Here is a 17,814-nt window from a genome sequence, read left to right as displayed (position 1 = left end):
CGCGAACCATCCAAGTGAGCCGGCGAGCGAGCGAGATGGAGGTTTGCGAAAGGGCGAGCTCAGGGCGGGAACTGGAACCCAGCACAGAGACGGACCCTCTGAGAGGTAAGTTCAAGGTAAACATGGGAGGTGCCAAGGTGATGGAGGTGCCAAGGCGATGGAGGTGGTTATTGAGCTCTCGCCTAAGGGGACCCGCCGAATTGCACATGTCACCGAATTAGCGCTGAGGCAGGGTCTGCTCCATGGAGCCCGACGATCTGCTTGCTCCATACCTTGATCGGGTACAAGGATCACACCCCTGGCCGTTCCTCTCCACACCTCGGCCGGAATCTGGGGATATTCCCCAGATTGGGTCTACCCCGCACACTCAAATGGAGCAATGCGACCATCCGACAGCAGATCCCGAGGGGAGAAGTCGCCGGCTCCATACAACTCCTCCGTACGTGAACTGTGTGACATGCAGTTGTTCTCTCTCTCTCTCTCTCTCTCTCTCTCTCTCTCTTTTCTTTTTTTTTTTTTTTTTAGTACCTAGTGCTGTTTTTTCATGATTGTTTTTCCCATGCCCACGACTGGATGGATAAAATCAGGGTTGCTACCCTGGCTTGCCCAGACGGCGGGATTATCCTCAACTATTAGGGCTATTCCGCCTCGGCAGCTCTAATTACGCAGGAATTGTACTGTGTAGTAGTTGGAATTGGGGTATCCACATGCACTAATACACTACACGTGAACTTTCATTCCGTACATACATTTTTGTGTGTGCGTGCATCTAATTACATACCTAGGTACCTACCTATTCCGTAATACCCTCCACAGTCGGTAAGCTGCTCGTTGGGTTAATTATACCTTCGCGTTTTGCCGGCAACATGTGATTGACAAAGCTGACAATACTGCGTACGGGCACGCTCTGAGCTGACAAGGGCCGGGTAGCTCGGTAATCTCTCACTGTCGGATGGATGACTGTCTGATCCTTGACCAAGAATGGCGCCGTCGGTTCATATTTTGCCCTGCCTTGTAAATGCAATAGCCATCGTGCGAATGAAGTTTGATTAATAGGTATTCGTGTCGAGCATCCCGAAGAAATCAGAAATAATCAACCTGAATCTGCCCTAATTATACATGAAGTTGACGTGGAATAGTAGACCATCGTTTTATCCCATAGAAAATATGAAACCCCCTTGGCCATGGAAGTAAAGGAAATCCCCACCCAACCCCAAAAAAGAGAAGAAAAGATAATTAAATCACCCGTTCAACTAGGAAAGCAACAAACGCTAATTAATCAATCATTGCGCCGCCCTGTAGTCCACTGCCCCGGAACTGCTCAGCACGCCCGCCCTGTCATAGTAGGTGCGGGCTCGGATGTAAGGGTCTAGCTTCCAGTAGGCGTCGCTCAGCTGCTTGGCCACCTCCCGCCTGTCGGCGGACTTCTGCTTGGCCTCGGCGGAGCGGGCGTCGAGGGCGGCCCATTCGACCGAGAGGCGCTCGAACCGGCGGATGAGCCCGTCGCGCTCGGCCTCGACGTCGGCCTTCTTCTCCGACTCGAGCCGGTCGTTCTCCCCCGGGACGGGCTCGATGTACTTGTACTCCCAGCCGTCCTTGCCGCCGAAGCACGTCTGCAGCTCCTCGGGCGCGATGAAGCGGGCGAGGTCGGCGCCGCCGCTCGTGAAGTTGATCTTGGACGCGATGACCGGGTCCAGCCACGGCTTGATCACCTTCCATACACCTGTAGAGGAGAGCGAGGGGCGGGAACAGAACGGTTCGGGTAATTCATAAGTCAGATATCAGCAGCCCTTTGGGATGGATGTCACACTGCGAGCGAGGGCGGGTGTGGTGTGGTGTGTGTGTCACGAACCCCAAAAGATGAACGGCGCGTTGTGCACGAGCACGACGCCGAGGTACTCCGGGTACCTGGCCTCGAAGACCTGGACGAGGAACTTGACGACGTGGAAGTCCATGTTCTTGAGGCCGAAGCCGGTGAGGTCGAAGAGGAGGCAGGCCTTCTCGCGCGGGTGGCGGAGGGTGGCCCGGATGGTCTCGATGTTGTGCAGCACGAAGCGCTCCATGGCCTCGGGAGACTGCAGCTTGGGGTCGTGCAGGCGGACGCGGATGACGAAGACGGGGCGGCCCTCGCGGTCGCTGCCGCGGACGTAGGCCTTGCCGGAGCGGTACTGGGCCAGGAAGCTCCCGTCGTCGTCGGCCGGGGCGTCCGGCCCGACGGCGTCCCCGCGGCGGATCACGTCGGCCTTGAGCCGGCGCTCGTGGCGCCAGCCGACGGCCGACGCGAGCATGGCCACGGCCCGGTCGACGTCCCACTTGCGGGCGCGCAGGAAGCGCAGCACCAGCACGTCCGGCTCGTCCACCAGGATGAAGCTCCACAGCCGCTCCCGGAAGACGGCGGCCGACTTGAGGCCCGCCGGGTCCAGGTGCTGCTCCAGCAGCTCCCCCGTCCGGTCCGCCGGCGGCAGCTTGTCGCTCCCCTCGACGCCGCACAGCCGGAGCAGGTGCGCCCACGCCTCCTGCAACTTGGCCTCCTCCTCCGCCGTCAGGTTGTCGAGATACCCGGTGAGGGCGGTCACGCTGGTCTCGGACATGGTGAAGTCTGGCCGTAACTTGCCTAGTAAAGAGAAACAAAAGAATGGTAAGTAACTAACTATAGGCCAGCAAACAATACTAACCGACCAGAGGCGGCGGCGGGGCGGCAGCAGCGTGTTGTGGCTTCGAAGGTGATTGATGGTAATGATGATAATGATGATGATGACGAAGAGGAGAGTAGGTTGGATAAGGTAAAAAGGTACTATTACACAATGACTCGGCTCCGGAGTAGTAGATCCTACTAGTACGGAGTCTAGGTGTCTCCTCAACAACCCCGGAGGCGGTTTCATGTCTTCCGGACATGAGCCCGGGCGGTTTTTGAGCGAGTACACAACCACCCCACACCTTGAATCCTGAATCCTCTTTTCCTTTTCCTCCTTTGTTAGTGTGTGTGTGTGTGTCTGTGTGTGTGTGCGCGTGATTGCTCAACGTATGTCTCGGGGAGATGTCACAGCCACAGATGCTCATCCACGCCAATGATCGCCAGGTCCCCCCCGCTCGGTGGATGATGCTTTTTTTTTGGCAGTTTCCGATACCGAGGCAGCGGGTTTCGATGTCGGGGGATGGACAAGAAGGGTCGGTTTCGGAGATAGAGGGACGTGTGAGCGCGGGAGAGAGACGATGGAAAGCTCGGAAGATTGCCCCTATTTCGGAATTGCGATTGCTTTTTTGTTCGCTAAACTACTGCACCCCACACAACAGGGGTGGGACAATCCCAGCCCACCCAGCAGGGGGTCTACTGTATGTACGTCCGTACGTTCGTACACTAAAATAAAGCTACAGATGACACTACACCCACTACGGATACGCTCTTCTACTTGGTAGTGACAGTAGGCAGCCCATCCCCATGGGGAAGAGGGGCACGATATTAGTGGGGTGGGGGTAATCCGGAGGAGGGAGCGGTACTCCTGTCAACGAGCAAGGCGAGGCGGAATCACATGGTTGAGAGGGTAATGGTTTTACTCGAGTTTTCCCAGGTAATTAATTATTACCTGAGGTATTCTCGACGACTCGAGGGCGATGATCCAGCTGGCATGCACGACGCTACGAGACAGGAGGCACGGATCACTCTTAGTCTATATACAGACATAATACCTTGTGTTGTCATCTGTAACAACAGAATCATGAATCAAATCTATGTTGAGTTGCATTGGACAGAGCACAAGAACATTGATTCAAGGATTCGATTTTCTATTTGCCCATGCCGTCCAGGCCCCTTAAACAATAAACACTCGAGTCGTGTCATGCAGCAGGCATCAATAGGTGCAGGAATGACAGTGAACAAAAAAAAGAATAAAACAAGGTATCCGAGGGATCTTGATGTGTTACACTACATGATAAACTCCAAGTCCTTGGACAGGTCCCCCCACCTGGCCCTGGCCATGTCGGCAAAGTAGTTGGTCTTGGGGGCCCAGACGCCGGTGCCGCCCTTGGGGAGGACGTCGCGGGCGGTGCGGAGGTAGGTCGAGGTGAGGCTCATCATGGGGCGCTCGGGCATGTCCGGGCGGGCGGGGCGGGGGACGACGGCGGCGGCGCGGCGGTGGCGGAGGCGGCGGAGGATGCGGACGAAGAGGCGGGCGCTGACGTCGGCGCCGAGGGTCCACGAGGCGGTCTCGTAGCCGGTCAGGAAGAGCAGGTTGGGCACGTCCTGCAGCATGGCGGAGCGCCAGGCGAACTTGTCGCGCCAGCGGAAGGGCTCGCCGTCGACGCGGAAGTCGATCCCGCCGCCGAAGCGCAGCTTGAGCCCCGTCGCCGTCACGATCACGTCCGGGTGCAGCGCCCGGCCCGAGCCGAGCTCGATCGAGTCGGGCGTCACCGTCCGGATCGTGTCGGTGACCACGTCGGCCTTGCCCGAGCGCAGGGCGGCGAAGAAGTCGCCGTCGACGCAGGCGCAGAACCGCTGCTCCCACGGGTTGTACCGGGGCCGGAAGTGCGGGTCCCACGGGATCGTCGGGGGCAGCTGGCGGAGGGTGGCGCGCTTGATGACGCGCTTGGCCAGCGCGGGCCAGGCGCGGCAGAAGGCGGTCGTCAGGTGGCTGCGGACGAGCCAGAGGAGGCGGCAGAGGTAGTGGGCGGCGGCGGCGGGCAGGACGGCGAAGAGCAGGGCGGTCAGGAGGCCGCGGGAGGGCAGGGAGAAGACGTAGCCCGGGCTGCGCTGCAGCATGGTGACGCGGCGGGCGCGCTCGGCCATGGCGGGCAGGACGGTGACGGCGGTGGCGCCGCTGCCGATGATGACGACCTCCTTGTCGGTGTAGTCGTAGTCCTCGGGCCAGAACTGCGGGTGGATCACCTTGCCGGCGAAGGTCTCGATGCCCGGGATGGCGGCCTCGAGCGGCTTCTCGTAGTCGTAGTAGCCCGTGCCCAGCAGCAGGAAGCGGGCCCGGAAGACGGCCGGCGGCTGGTCTTCCCGCCCGTCCACGACAACGCGGAGGTCCCACTCCTTCCCGGCCGAGCTCCAGTCGGCCGACACGACCCGGTGGCGGTAGAGGATGTGCTGGTCGATGCCCTGCGAGCGGGCCGACTGGGCCAAGTAGGCCTTGATCTGGTCGCCCGAGGCCAGCGCCGTGTCGTGCCTCCAGGGGCTCCAGGGGAAGCCGAAGGTGTAGATGTCCGAGTCGGACCGGATGCCGGGGTAGCGGAACAGGTCCCAGGTACCCCCGAGCGAGTCCCGCCCCTCGAGGATGGCGTAGGTGGTATCGGCCGGGCCCTCGGTCTGGATGCGGTACGCCGCGTTGATGCCCGAGATGCCGGCTCCGACGATGAGGACGTCGAAGGACAAGCCGTCGTCATCCGGCCGTCCCGGACCCGCGGGGGTGCCGTTGGCCATTGCGGGCATGCAAACACACACACACACTCTCTCTCTCTCGCTCCCAACACACACTCTCTGACAGAGACACTCACACGGCCTAGACTCAGACCCCACCCGAGACGGGAGCAAGTTTGATGAAGGACCGGAGCGAAAAAAGGGTTTTGGTTGCTTTGCTTGAAAGGGCACAAACTAGACGCTTCACTGCTGCCGAGATTGATTGAAGTCGAGGCCGTCAAGCCATATATAGTCGGGGAAAGAATCCACTGACTCAAGCTTCGTAGTTGTGGTCGTAATTAGGCGAAGACTTAAGAGGCCGGACGCAGAGAACTAATTACAGAGACAAAAAGGCCCAAAGAAAGAGAGGCATGTATGTATCTGTCGTGTATATAATTACGTACATGCTGCGGTACATTCAGAGAGCCAAGGTAACAAGATGTACTGTAGTGTACACGCGCCAAGCAGAGGTGAAGAGGGACTACCGAGTCCGGATCTGACCCGATGCACCTCGCAAGCTGATGGACGATCGGGATGTTGCCGGTCCAGAATGGTTCTGGTTCATTGTGTACTCCGTAGAAGATGGGTCTCTGTGCGGACAAGATCCGACGCAGGTCCCAGGTCGGCAACCTTTTGTCGTCAGGTCACCCCGGTGTGACCTTTTTTGGGCAAGTCTTTGAGAGGACATGGTGGGGTGTGGTGGGTTAATAATGGCTGGCTAAGTTGGGTGAAGAAAGGGGAGCAAAAGGCGGCAAAGGCAACTGTGGATAGAACCATGTCGCAGTTCGCGGTACGGGAAGTAACTAATCCTTCTGACCGGGCTCCTGACCAGCGGTCGCAAACTCCATCCGGGTTGGGCTTGACTTTGCGAGCTGCTCTGCCTTTTATGCTAGCACCGTGTACTCCGTAGTTGTCTTGTACTCGGGTACGGATTACTTTAGTCTGACTCTTGTGGACCTCGAGCACCGGGTAATTGTTTTGCCACGCCAACCCCTACTACAAAAAAGCTTAGGGCGGCAGTCTGCGGAGCGAAACCGAGTGGGGGTGGTGGGCGTTGCCGTTTTCGTGGGAAGTACACTATTCGCCGTTGGCAGGTGAACCCTTCGCAGTGCTGTTGGCCGTGAGGGCAGAGAGTGACATCATGTTCGGCACCTACTGTATAGTATGTAATCCGTACATACATACAACTCGGAAGCTAAGCCCCCAAAGGGATGCATCACCGAGATGAGATGACACAGTAAACGCGGGTCATAAACATACTGTATATCCTGTGTTTGTTCCCCTGTCGTTCTCCGCAGCAACCCCGCACAACGACTCCAACTTGTGGATTGGACCCTTCTTCACTCCCCGCTCCTTATACAAGCCAGGTATGTAGGTAGTTATGTATTGTATGTACAATACATTCGTACAAGCATTGCCGTGCCGTTGTGGTGTGATGATTCGCCAGATGAAGACTCTCGGTCCGAAGGTGACCGATTTCTTTCAGCCCGTACTCTGGTATACATACATGAACACAATGATATGAAGACTTGATGCCCAATGCTCCATATTCCCCAACTTGTTCAAGGGTAATAATCGCTATATCGAGGGTACTCGGATAATTTCCATACCCAAGTTACCATACTATGTAATTCGCACCTCTTTAAGGCCCACCACTCACTCCCGTATGTCCTTGTGGTGTACTCAATACCGTGTTAAGGTAATTACCTATTGTGTAAGCGTAACAGCCCCCCCCCCCCGAGTGGGCGTAAACAAACCGCAGGGAGACCAGCACCTCAGCACCTCAGCACCTCAGCTTGAGATCGGTCGAGGCCAGGAAAAAGGTGCGTGCCGCCCTGGCGGCCTCCTCGGCCTCGGCGGCGAAGCCGATGCGGGGGCCGAGCAGGATGAGGTCGTGCGGGCAGTGCCGGGACCGGTGCAGGTGCACCGTCCAGCCCGCGTCGGCGTAACGCCGGGCGAGCAGCTCGATATCGTCCCAGAGCACCTCGCGGTCGCCGCCGTGGATGAACATGGGCGGCGGCCGCGCCTCTTCCTCTTCTTCTTCTCCCAGCCGGAACGGGTGGTGCAGCGGCGCCAGGTAGGGCCCGGACGGGTCGACGGCGCCGTAGCCCGAGACGGCGGCGGCGCCCCAGCGGCCAAACTCGTTGTTGAGGTAGTCGGTGCGGTAGTTGGGCGAGGCGCGCATGTCGTGCTGCAGGGCCGCCGCGACGTCGACCCAGGGCGACCAGAGGGCGACGGCGCCGGGGCGCGGGATGCCCAGCGCCGCCCCGTGCTCGGCGATGTAGCGCACCAGCCCGAGCGCGATCGTGCCTCCCGCCGAGTCGCCCGACACCACGATCTGCCGCCCGGGGATCCCCCGCTCCCGCACCAGGAACAGGTACGCCGTCAGCGCGTCCTGCACCGGCGCGGGGAACCGCCCGTTGCCGCTGCCGCTGCTGGCCAGCCGGTACTGCGGCGCGCACACGTGCGTGCACCCCATGTGCCGGATCAGCGTCTGCGCCGCGAAGCCCGCGTCCGCGTCGCGCCCGTTGCCGACCGCGAAGCCGCCCCCGTGGAAGTGCAGCGCCACCACCAGCCCCGGCCGCACCAGCGCCGGCGGGGGCGGCCGCGCCGGCGTCCAGGTCGCCCCGATGGGCTCGGGCCGCACGGCGTCGTCGTCGTCGTCGTCTTCTGCGGCGGTGGTGGTGGTGACGGCGAGGTCGCCCCGGTAGTAGTAGTAGTCGTAGTCCTCCGGCTTCTCCTCCGACCCCTCCTCCTCCTCCTGCTGCTGCTGCTGCTGCTGCTTCTGCCGCCGCGGTGGCCGCAGCACCTCGAACCGGTTCCCCTCTCGGCCCGGTCGCAGGTGCAGGCGGTCCCCCCAGCGCAGGAGGGACCAGTAGAGCAGGACGAGGCGGACGACGCGCACGCGCACCGCCTGGTTGAGCGTCCACTCCCTGGCCGGCCGCATCCACGGCACCAGATACAGCACCACGTCGAGCGCAAAGCGCGAGAGCAGGAACGGCGTCGCCACCAGCGTGTAGCAGTACGAAAGCAGCCGGTTCGCCCGGTTGTTCCGCACCTGGATCTGCGCCGTCGGCGTCTGTGTCTCCTTCATGGCGATAGTTGTCCGTTCTTTTTTCTTTCTCCTTTCTGTTCTTTTTCTCTCTCTTCTCTTTTTTGAACGGCCAAAGGTCGGTGGAAACGATATGAGGATGTTGGGAGCTCCGGGTGCGGATGGGGTGAGGTGTGGTTGGCGATGGTGCGTATAAGTGCGGGCTAAGGGCGCTAAGTTCTAGGTATGTATGTATGTACTATTTCTATTATATCGGATCGATTCCGGAAGGGGGGAGGAAGTGGGCCAGTCCCCAAGGGCCGAGGGTTCTTGCCTTCCACGGCCGACGCTTTTCCATGCCCGAAACAACCGGTACCTACCTATATCTGGCACGTACGATAATACTGCAGACACTAGTGTACGGTATGCACGCGTAATTAACTTATGTATTGACGTACATACATGCCTACATACGAAGGTACATAGATACCTAATTACCGATTTCACGTGTAAGATCAGATCTGGGTTGATCATCCCTGCAGAACAGCCGCATAATATTGTACATAGCTGTCTGATTCGGGCTTTACTGTGCGTGTATGATGCTTCCGAGTTGGAGTCGCAGCCAACTGAGCAGTGTGAGACAGGCCTCGTCTCATTACAGCTGGAGGGCTCCATGATTCAGACACCTCCCTAGCAACCAAACTGTCGAATCCTGTTCAGTGCGTATGCAATATTAATACTCCAAAAATAGCATCCTGCCGAATCAGCCGCGTTAGATAATAGCTAATTACCTGATTAGGTACCGCGTTTTCTGGCAATCTTTCTTTCCACGTCCCGTCACATTCCCATGAAATCATATCCTGTCATGTCGTGGTGTGTCCTGTCCTGTCCCTATCCTATCTGGTTCCCTGGTGAATAACATCGACAACCTATCTTACAAGCGCCATCCTGTTCTACGGCTTGACCGCGCCGGCGGCCACCCCGTCGCGCAGGAGCTCTTGCAGCCAGGTGGGCCAGCCCCTGATGCCGGAGACGCCCGTGGCCGAGGGCGGGATGATGAGCTGGCCGCCCCTGCGGCTCTTGATCTGGGCGACGACGTCGTCGGCGACGCGGTCGCTGGTGAGCAGGCGCACGCCCCGGCGCTCGAGGCGGGACGAGAAGTCCTCGATCAGCGGGGTGCGGACAAAGTTGGGGTGGACGACCGAGGTGAGCACGTTGCGGGCCTTGTACTGGTGCTTGATCTCGGAGGCGAGCGCCTCGTGGAAGGCGAGCGCGCCCGCCTTGGTGGCCGAGTAGTCGGCGGCCGTGGCCAGGGCCACAAAGGAGGCGATGCTCGCCACCGTCACGATGTGGCCCTTGTTGACCTGCACCATGCGGGGGAGGAACTGCTGCGTCGTGAACCACATGGACATGAGGTTGACGCCGAGGATGCGCCGCAGGAAGTTCTCGTCCGTCTGGAGGATGGGCGCCGTCTTGGCGACGCCCGCGTTGTTGACCAGGATGGACGGGTGGCCCAGCTCGCGGCGGACCGCGTCGGCGGCGGTCCCGACCGACTCGGACGACGTCACGTCGCAGCGGAAGAAGCGGACGCGCGGGTTGCCCTGCAGGTCCTTGGGCAGGTCCTGGATGTCCAGGACGGCGACGCGCACGCCCAGCGCGGCCAGCCGCTCCACGATGCCCTTCCCGATCCCGCTCGAGCCGCCCGTGACGACGGCGATCTCGTTCGGCCAGTCCCAGCCGGGGGCCGCCGTCAGCCGCCACGAGTTGGCGGCCATGCTGTTTAGCGCCCCGTTCACCATGCGCACGAGACCCAGGGCGACGAGCACCTGCAGGACAGTGACCGTCGCCGAGTTGGGCAGCGAGCTAAGCCGTGCCGCGGCCTGCTCAGGGAGGTGCTGGGCGATGGCGGCGAGAACACGGCGCACTGCGTCCGGGTGTGTGAAAGAATAGAGTAACGGACCCGTCAAGAGTGGCGACAGGACGAGACGCTTTGCCGAGTCTAGCAGCTCGATGACTGGAGAGTAGAGGACTGAGGCCATAGTCGTATTTAGTTTTCTTTTTCTCCTTGTTTTCTTTTTTTTTTTTCAATTTATCTTCTTCTGCTTTTGTTGCGTAAATATGATGCCGACTGTGATAGGAAACTGTCGCCCAAAAATTGGCGAACTAAGAACAAGTTAGAATAATTATTAATACGTTGAGGCCCTGAACGCCCTTCAAAGAATAAGGAGCGGGGAAGGGTAAAATGAACGAGCAGCGCTCAACCTCAGGAATGGTCCCTGCCGTTTCACGGATAGTTCAGTTATATGAGTTCGTGCATCTTGACGGCTCAACAAGTTTCAATTTTTACAAGTGTGTATCACTAATTAGTGAATTTCGGTACTGTGAGCAGTCGCGAGCCGGTGGAGGAAGGAACCCTCGCTCTTGACGCAAGTGATCTGCACTCTTGGACCGAGCCAGCGCAACCTCGGCATTGACCCGACAAAATCGGAAGCTAAGCCGGACTCGGCAAGCATCATCAAGTTCAGGGGGCAATTTCTCCGCGAACTTGGCACGTGTTCTTGCCAGGAACCCAACAACTAACTGCCCGAGGCTCAACACGCGCTGCAAAGTTGGAAGCCCCCGGATTTTGGCGCCCAGGCATCAGACTCGCTGCAAGCACCTTACCCCGGATTTTCGTCCCACCTTTCTCCTACCTTACCTGGGAAGGAGGCCATTAGCAAGTGAGAACAAGCACGGACTACTGCGTTACCAGGCCCGCAGCCCACCGGGAGGCACGGATCCACGCGAAAGAAGTACCGAGTACTGTATGTATGTACATACTCCGTACCTTGGCTATTACTGCACCCGTACCTTAGCAGACCTGGACCTGACCGGATCTTATCGCCCACTCGCGATCTGCTGCCGTTACTACCGCAAAGGAAGCTTAAGCCTGACCCCAGTAACTACCTGCTTTTGGTAGCGATGGTGTTCCCAGGGCGCTTCAGCACGGGATGTCTGCGCTGCCGCCAGCGTAAAGTCAAGGTTTGGTTGCTCTCAATCTCCATCTCTGTCGCTTTTCAAAAGAGAAGACGACTCTAGACCCGGACTGACTTGCCTCCCCTCGCCGTCCAATGAAAAAAAAAGTGCGACGAGGCCAGGCCTTCGTGTCGTCGTTGCTGCATCTACGGCAAGCCCTGTCCGGGCTACACGGACCAGTTCCAGTTCCGCCACCGTGGGACCCAGCTCGGTCCCGGTTCGAGTGCCGCTTCGGGGCAGCGCGAGCGGGCCGGGGAGGCGGCGGGGGCGACGGTGGCGGGGGCGGGGAAGAAGCAAGGGCAGGTCAGCAAAGCCCCTGAGCGCCGGGGTTCTCGTCAGTCTCCGCCGGTGTTGATCAAGATAGAGCACCCAGGGCCGGAAGTGCAGCAACTGCACCAACAACAGCAACTACGGCGGCAGCAGCAACATCAACGACAAGAAACAGTAGAACAAGAAGAACAACAAGCCCACCAACAACGACAACGACAGCAGCACCAGCACCAGCACCAGCACCAGCACCAGCACCAGCAACTACAACAAGGAGCCGTCCAGACCCTGCCATGGGACCGGGCTCTTGTCCGCGCGCCCGACCCGTCCTACGACGACCTGTCGCTCTCCTACTTTGTCCGCCGCTTCGTGTCGCCCAACCCGACCGACGGCTTCCCGGGCCACCTGAGCTTCCTGCCGAGCCTGTACGACTCGCACAGCCAGGGGCTGCTCGAAGCGGCGACGCTGAGCGTGGCCCAGATGGCGGCCTACAACAAGTTTGGCGGCGAGCGGTTCCGGGTCCAGTCGTACCGCAACTACGGCCGCGCCATCCGCATGCTGCAGGACATCATCCGGTCTGAACATCAGGCGACCGACGACAGGGTCATCACCTCGGTCCTCCTCCTCTGCACCCTCAAGGACATCAGCGGCGAGGGCTCCGGCGACCCGGGCGAGCACGCCCCGGGCCTGTACTACCTCGTCGAGAAGCGCGGGCCCGAGCAGATCGCCACCAGCCGGGGGGCCGAGCTCCTCTTCCTGGCCCTGATCCGCCTGGTAAGTAATGTCGGAAGCACCACCACCACCTCCTCCTCCATCTCCTCTTTTAGTGTATCCCATGAGTCAAGTATCTTTCATTTTCCTCCCACACCCCCCCTTTGCACACTTCCCTCCTCCGTCTCCCATCCTTGTTCTTCTCATTTTCCTTTTTTTTTTTTTTTGGTTCGGGTCACTAAAACGACCGCTCGGCGTGGGTTTCGGTCCGTTAGCAAGTCTATTCGTTCCTGCACGACGACGACACGTATGTGGACCCCGGGTCCATCGCGACGGCCTGGGGCGCCTTCGACCCGCTGCTGCGGGCGCTGTCCATGATGTCGCGGACGCTGTCGCTGCGCAAGCGGCTGCTCTCGCCGGGCGCGGAGCAGCCGCCGCTGGTCGACGACCCGGTGGAGCAGGCCGCCGTCCTGCATGGCTGCTTCGAGACCCTCGACGCCTTCCACCGCTGGGACGAGGAGGCGGCCGAGTACTGGAAGACCACCTTCGAGGGCCGTGCCGTGCCGACCGCGCTGGGCGAGGTGGCGCCACCGTCGTCGTCGTCGGCGGCGGCGGCAGGGGGTGGCGGGGGGGCGGCGCCGCAGCACTACGACGTCGAGACGGCGTGCACCATCATCCTGACCCGGTCGGAGCGGCTGATCCTGCTCATGAGCATGATCGCGTACCACTACTACCAGGAGCGGGACGGGCGCGGCGCCGAGACGGGGCTGGCCGAGTGCGTGCCCGTGCTGGGGCAGCACGTCGGCATGGCCATCGACGACATCCTGGCCAGCGTGCCCTACGCCCTCGGCGACGTCGGCCCGGGCGGCGTGCCGTCCTCGCTGGCCCACGACGGCGCCGCCGCCATCGTCATCGTCCAGTCCATCCGCCTCGTCGCCTCGTGCGCCCTCGCCTCCCCGGCCCAGCTGCGCAGCGCCAACGACGTCCTCGCCCGCCTCAACGCGGGCATCGGCATCCGCGCCGCCGCCGGCCTGCGCGAGGAGGACATGGTCCGCTCCAGCTGGGCCCGCGAGCAGGCGTTCCTGCGCGAGTGCTTGGCCCGGGAGTCGGCGGCCATGATGATGGCGACGACGCCGACGACAATGGCGACGACGCCAACGTCGATGACGACGACGGCGACCACGGCGACAACGGCGAGTAGTCCGCCCCCCGCCGGTGTCGGTTTCACCCCGACGACCCCGAACAGCCCCGGCCCCGGCCCCGGCCCCAGCTCCGGCGCGAGCCCCGGCTGCTGGGCGGGCGACCCCTTTGCGTCCCCGTACGTCGGCCGAGAATGATCGTCCGGCCGGATCCGGTCCGTCGATCGACAAAGGGGTTGTTGGGATGGGTTTGCGATGGGAGGGAGTGTGGTGGGTGGCCAAAACAGAGTCACTCCAAGGTACATACTGCGTATGGGACAGTGCGAGGCAACAAGGGCATGTGAAAGTGGGCGTAGTGTAGGTTTTGGAGATTTACTTGGCTTACCTACTTGTACTGTCGGGGCGTAGCAGTGGAACGTTGTATAGTATATACGTAAGTGGAGGTCCGGGTAACAGCCGTGGAAATGATCTGTATGTAACTTTTGTCATAACGCTGTGTTTTAAGGTACCTTATGTATCCACAAAATACTCCGTAGATCAAGTGGTGTATTCAGTACTGCGTGTATGTAGTATATACGTTTATGTATGTACAGTACACGTGCCCGTGAGGGAAGTAACCAGGCATGCATGGGTAGTTTACATCATCGGTGTTAGGCTCAAGGGTCTCGGTAACGTGGGGTGTATCATGTAATATGTACAACACCATGTAACAACTGTTGTTTCTAAAAGCAGACCATCTTTGCGAGCAGTAGTATACGGGATTAATCCGTTCTTTGATCATCGGACCTCCTCCTTTTTTTCCCCCTTGCCTAGTGTCTACTTGGTAGGAGATGTCAATCAAGCTTGGGACGACTGGGCCCGTCATGCAAAGTTCTTGCAGTTGGCTTCTTTTGTTCTCTTCGTGGTTTTTACTCCATAAACTCGCAGGCTAAGCTAAATTGGGACGGACTTTGCGACCTGCCTGTGTGTGGGCGGGGTCGCGCTGCGGCTTGGGAATTTTAACCCCCAAAGCTCGAGCCAAGCTCGGTCGGATCCTGCTGCACCGGCTTGTGCTGGGGTCTACCTTCGGGGCACCGTGAAGGCGAGTTGGGCCAAGGTGTCATCTTGATCGACATGTCCGCGTCAGTGGGTGTGTGGAATAGAAGGTGTAAAGGTGTAAAAGTACTGCGCAAAGGAAGAATATGTATGTACTGTACATACAGTACTCCGTAGCGTACCGTGTAAGACCACCACTCTCGACTCCTGAACCGACAAGAGTATTATTACGGTACCCAAGCATATTCTACGACTTCATCTGGGCCGCGCGTCCGACCCGTGAGTTTGCGAATGGGTCTTGCGAGCTTGCCAACTCTCTCTCCCTGGGCCGTCTTTCCCTGATCGTCTACCTACTCCTCTTCTCCGGGTTCTGAACGGCAACTTTCCGATTACCTGAATTCATCACCAACCACATCCGCATTTGTTGGTCCGTCTCCTACTAATGAAGTACACGTACACGCTTTATAAGTTCGCAGAGTCGCCTAATTACCTCTCTTTTCTTTGGCCTTTGATTGTTCTCAGCCAAGACACACAACAAGCTGTCTTCGCCGCTCGCCACCGCCAGCTCCCTCGCCGCCATGACGGTAGCATCTCAGCTCTTCGGCTTCCCTAGCCTCACACTTGCTGCGGCCATCGAGTTTCTGGTGGCCATCAGGCTATTTCCAGACTTGGTCAGCTCGCATGGTCGGCTCACATTGGCGGCCGGCGCCATCTTAGTCAACTATGCCTTCGGACTCGTCTTTTGGGCATTTCTGTACCCCAACTTCTTCAGCCCTCTACGCCGGATCCGTGGTCCCAGAGTAAGAGCCGCCCAGCCGACCGAACCGCCTTTTTTTTTTTTTTTTTTTTTTTTTTTTTTTTTTTAGGATCGTGATTCCAAGTGCTGACCGGGATCCCATCATCCCACCCGTCATAGGCTATAGTGAGCGCCGCGTATCGGGCCCTGATCGTGAAAGAGGGGCCTTCTGGTAACCTGTTTCTTGACCTCGTCAGACGGTACCCGGACGAGGACTTGATCGCCCTCGACTGCTTCGGCCGTCAGATCCTGGTTGCCAAACCTCACCTGTTGGCCGACCTACTCGTCCACAGGTGCTACGACTTCGCCAAGCCCAGGAGGATCAGCGCCTTTCTACGGCGCGTTCTCGGGGATGGCCTAATCACCGTCGAGGAGGACCAGCACAAGTTCATCCGCAAGAACACCATGCCTGCGTTCCGCGCCCGCCACATCACCGACCTGTACCCCATGATGTGGTCCAAGGCCGGTATCCTAGTCAGGACACTGGACCGCCAGATCGCCAGCGCGTCGAGCGCCGAGTCCAAGGGCTCCGGCTCCGCCGTGCTGGAGCTGACCAGCTGGGCGCACAAGGTCACCCTCGACATCATCGGCGTTGCCGGCATGGGCCGCGCCCTCAACGTGGTCGAGAAGCCGGGCGACCCGCTCCAGGAGCTCTACGAGGAGCTCCTCGAGCCCGACCGGGAGAAGATCATCTTCGCCGCCCTCTCCCTGGCCTTCGGCTTCCCGGTCATCCGCATGTTCCCCTGGAGGATGAACAATCTCTTCATCTACCTGACCTCCTCCCTGGAAAACATCTGCAGGGACCTGATCAAGGAGAAGCGAAAGGCCATCGTCGAGAACAAGGACGACCACTTTGACATTCTGTCTCTCCTGATCAAGACGGGCAACTTTGACGACGAGGTCCTCAAGGACCAGCTCCTCACATTCCTGGCTGCCGGGTACGACTTATGCCTTACGCCTATTATTCCTATTACTCCCCAATACCGATCCGTTGCTGACCCTTTTTTTTTTGGTTCTTTCAATCCCGTAATAGGCACGAGACCACGGCGTCCGCCCTCACCTGGTCGTCATACTTGCTGGCCAAGCACCAAGAGTACCAGAAGAAGCTGCGGGACGAGGTGACGGAGGCGCTGGGGGAGAAGCCGCTGGCGGGCGAGCCGCCGGACGACCTGGCGGGCGTGCTGAAGCAGCTGCCGTACCTGAACGGCATCATGCACGAGACGCTCCGGCTGTACCCCACCGTGCCGCTGACCATGCGCGAGGCCCTCCGCGACACCCGGCTCGGCGATCAGGCGATCCCCAAGGGCACCGAGGTGGTCGTCTCCATCTGGCAGGTCAACCGGTCGGCCGAGATCTGGGGCCCCGACGCGGACCGGTTCCGGCCGGAGCGCTGGATCAACGCGGACGACGGCAAGGCGAACCGCCACGGCGGCGCCAGGAGCAACTACGACTTCCTCACCTTCCTCCAGGGCCCCCGCAGCTGCATCGGCCAGGAGTTCGCAAAGGCCGAGATGCGCTGCCTGCTCGCCGCCCTCGTCACCTCCTTCTCCTGGGACCTGGCCATGGACGAGTCCAAGATCGTGCCCCGCGGCGTCATCACCATCAAGCCCGAGCACGGCATGTACTTAAGGATGAGGCCCCTGCACCACAGCGCAGCATGATGATGATAGTATGTTTGTCCATGAATGATTCTGGGCAGGTACATGTACACGGGCGGTTCCCTAATTACATGGAGATTGGGACAGCCCCGGATCATGAGTAAAACAACTATGTCGACACGACTTCATAGCTACCTCGGACGGGTGCGAGGAATTTGGCGTATATCTTTTAGGGACCTTAGGGAGCTTTCTTGTGTGCACGTCTTCGCCGTCAACTTCATGTTATTGGGGACAAGGATCCGTTGAAGGGAGAGACAGGAAGGGCTGGTGCCGAACGCAGTAGGAGCTCCGGGAGCGTTGAAAGCAGTGTCTATAGTAGGTGGCTGTACAAAGGAGACAGTGCCTTGTTAAACTATCTACAAAGGAGACAAAACGACTAATATTTATAGACAAAAGGAACTAGCCAATGCGTTAAATAGCCTTATACAGCTGTGGCGAACGTGTGGCTAATACGTTTAGAAGCTCTATAGCTTCCGACATACCCCCTAGTTAAAGGCGATAGTCGTTTAACTACGCTTTGTAGTAATACTATTCTTAGTGTTGTATCCTTTGTCGCTCTTACCTCGATAGCTCCTTTAGGGGGCCTGCCTTCCGTATTCGGAAGTCTGAAAGAGTCGAGTATGGTAGAGCGATTCCTTTGAAGCTATAGATCAAATATAGCTATTATAGTTATAGTAGTAATAGTATTACCAGTTTTAATCGTAATAATAATAATAGGATAATGCCTCCTACGCTCGAATTAACGGATGACTTGTCAGGTGTGCCTG

General features: G+C 59.0%; 5 protein-coding genes across 5 annotated transcripts; 2 read left to right on the top strand and 3 right to left on the bottom strand.

Annotated features, from left to right (window-relative positions):
• Positions 1 to 1,032: 1,032 nt before the first annotated feature.
• Positions 1,033 to 3,247, bottom strand: MYCTH_2305988 (uncharacterized protein). The gene is made up of 2 exons (XM_003663760.1): positions 1,853 to 3,247; positions 1,033 to 1,723 (listed from the first exon to the last, which is right to left on the bottom strand). Exons 1-2 carry the CDS (start codon positions 2,589 to 2,591, stop codon positions 1,284 to 1,286), a joined length of 1,179 nt encoding a protein of 392 aa, XP_003663808.1. The 5' UTR covers positions 2,592 to 3,247; the 3' UTR covers positions 1,033 to 1,283.
• A 675-nt stretch (positions 3,248 to 3,922) lies between these two features.
• On the bottom strand, positions 3,923 to 8,489 carry MYCTH_2063555 (uncharacterized protein; the record flags this gene model as incomplete). The annotated part of the gene is made up of 3 exons (XM_003663759.1): positions 3,923 to 5,453; positions 7,186 to 8,135; positions 8,205 to 8,489. 3 exons carry the CDS (start codon positions 8,487 to 8,489, stop codon positions 3,923 to 3,925), a joined length of 2,766 nt encoding a protein of 921 aa, XP_003663807.1.
• Positions 8,490 to 9,249: 760 nt separating this feature from the next.
• MYCTH_2305985 (uncharacterized protein) lies at positions 9,250 to 10,831 on the bottom strand. The gene is made up of 2 exons (XM_003663758.1): positions 10,689 to 10,831; positions 9,250 to 10,589 (listed from the first exon to the last, which is right to left on the bottom strand). The coding sequence occupies exon 2, from the start codon at positions 10,463 to 10,465 to the stop codon at positions 9,380 to 9,382; it is 1,086 nt and encodes a 361-aa protein (XP_003663806.1). The 5' UTR covers positions 10,466 to 10,589; positions 10,689 to 10,831; the 3' UTR covers positions 9,250 to 9,379.
• Positions 10,832 to 11,387: 556 nt separating this feature from the next.
• MYCTH_2037656 (uncharacterized protein) lies at positions 11,388 to 13,450 on the top strand (the record flags this gene model as incomplete). The annotated part of the gene is made up of 4 exons (XM_003663757.1): positions 11,388 to 11,447; positions 11,550 to 11,744; positions 11,931 to 12,486; positions 12,699 to 13,450. Coding segments are annotated over 4 exons (1,563 nt in total), but the record flags the coding sequence as incomplete, so codon positions are not given.
• Positions 13,451 to 15,171: 1,721 nt separating this feature from the next.
• On the top strand, positions 15,172 to 17,050 carry MYCTH_2063204 (uncharacterized protein; the record flags this gene model as incomplete). Its single annotated transcript, XM_003663756.1, has 3 exons — positions 15,172 to 15,393; positions 15,510 to 16,327; positions 16,423 to 17,050. The coding sequence occupies 3 exons, from the start codon at positions 15,172 to 15,174 to the stop codon at positions 17,048 to 17,050; spliced, it is 1,668 nt and encodes a 555-aa protein (XP_003663804.1).
• Between the last annotated feature and the right edge of the window lie 764 nt (positions 17,051 to 17,814).

This window comes from Thermothelomyces thermophilus, chromosome 4 (genome assembly GCF_000226095.1).
Source record: "Thermothelomyces thermophilus ATCC 42464 chromosome 4, complete sequence".
Classification (NCBI taxonomy): domain Eukaryota; kingdom Fungi; phylum Ascomycota; class Sordariomycetes; order Sordariales; family Chaetomiaceae; genus Thermothelomyces; species Thermothelomyces thermophilus.
This window is presented reverse-complemented; position numbering and strand designations above follow the sequence as displayed.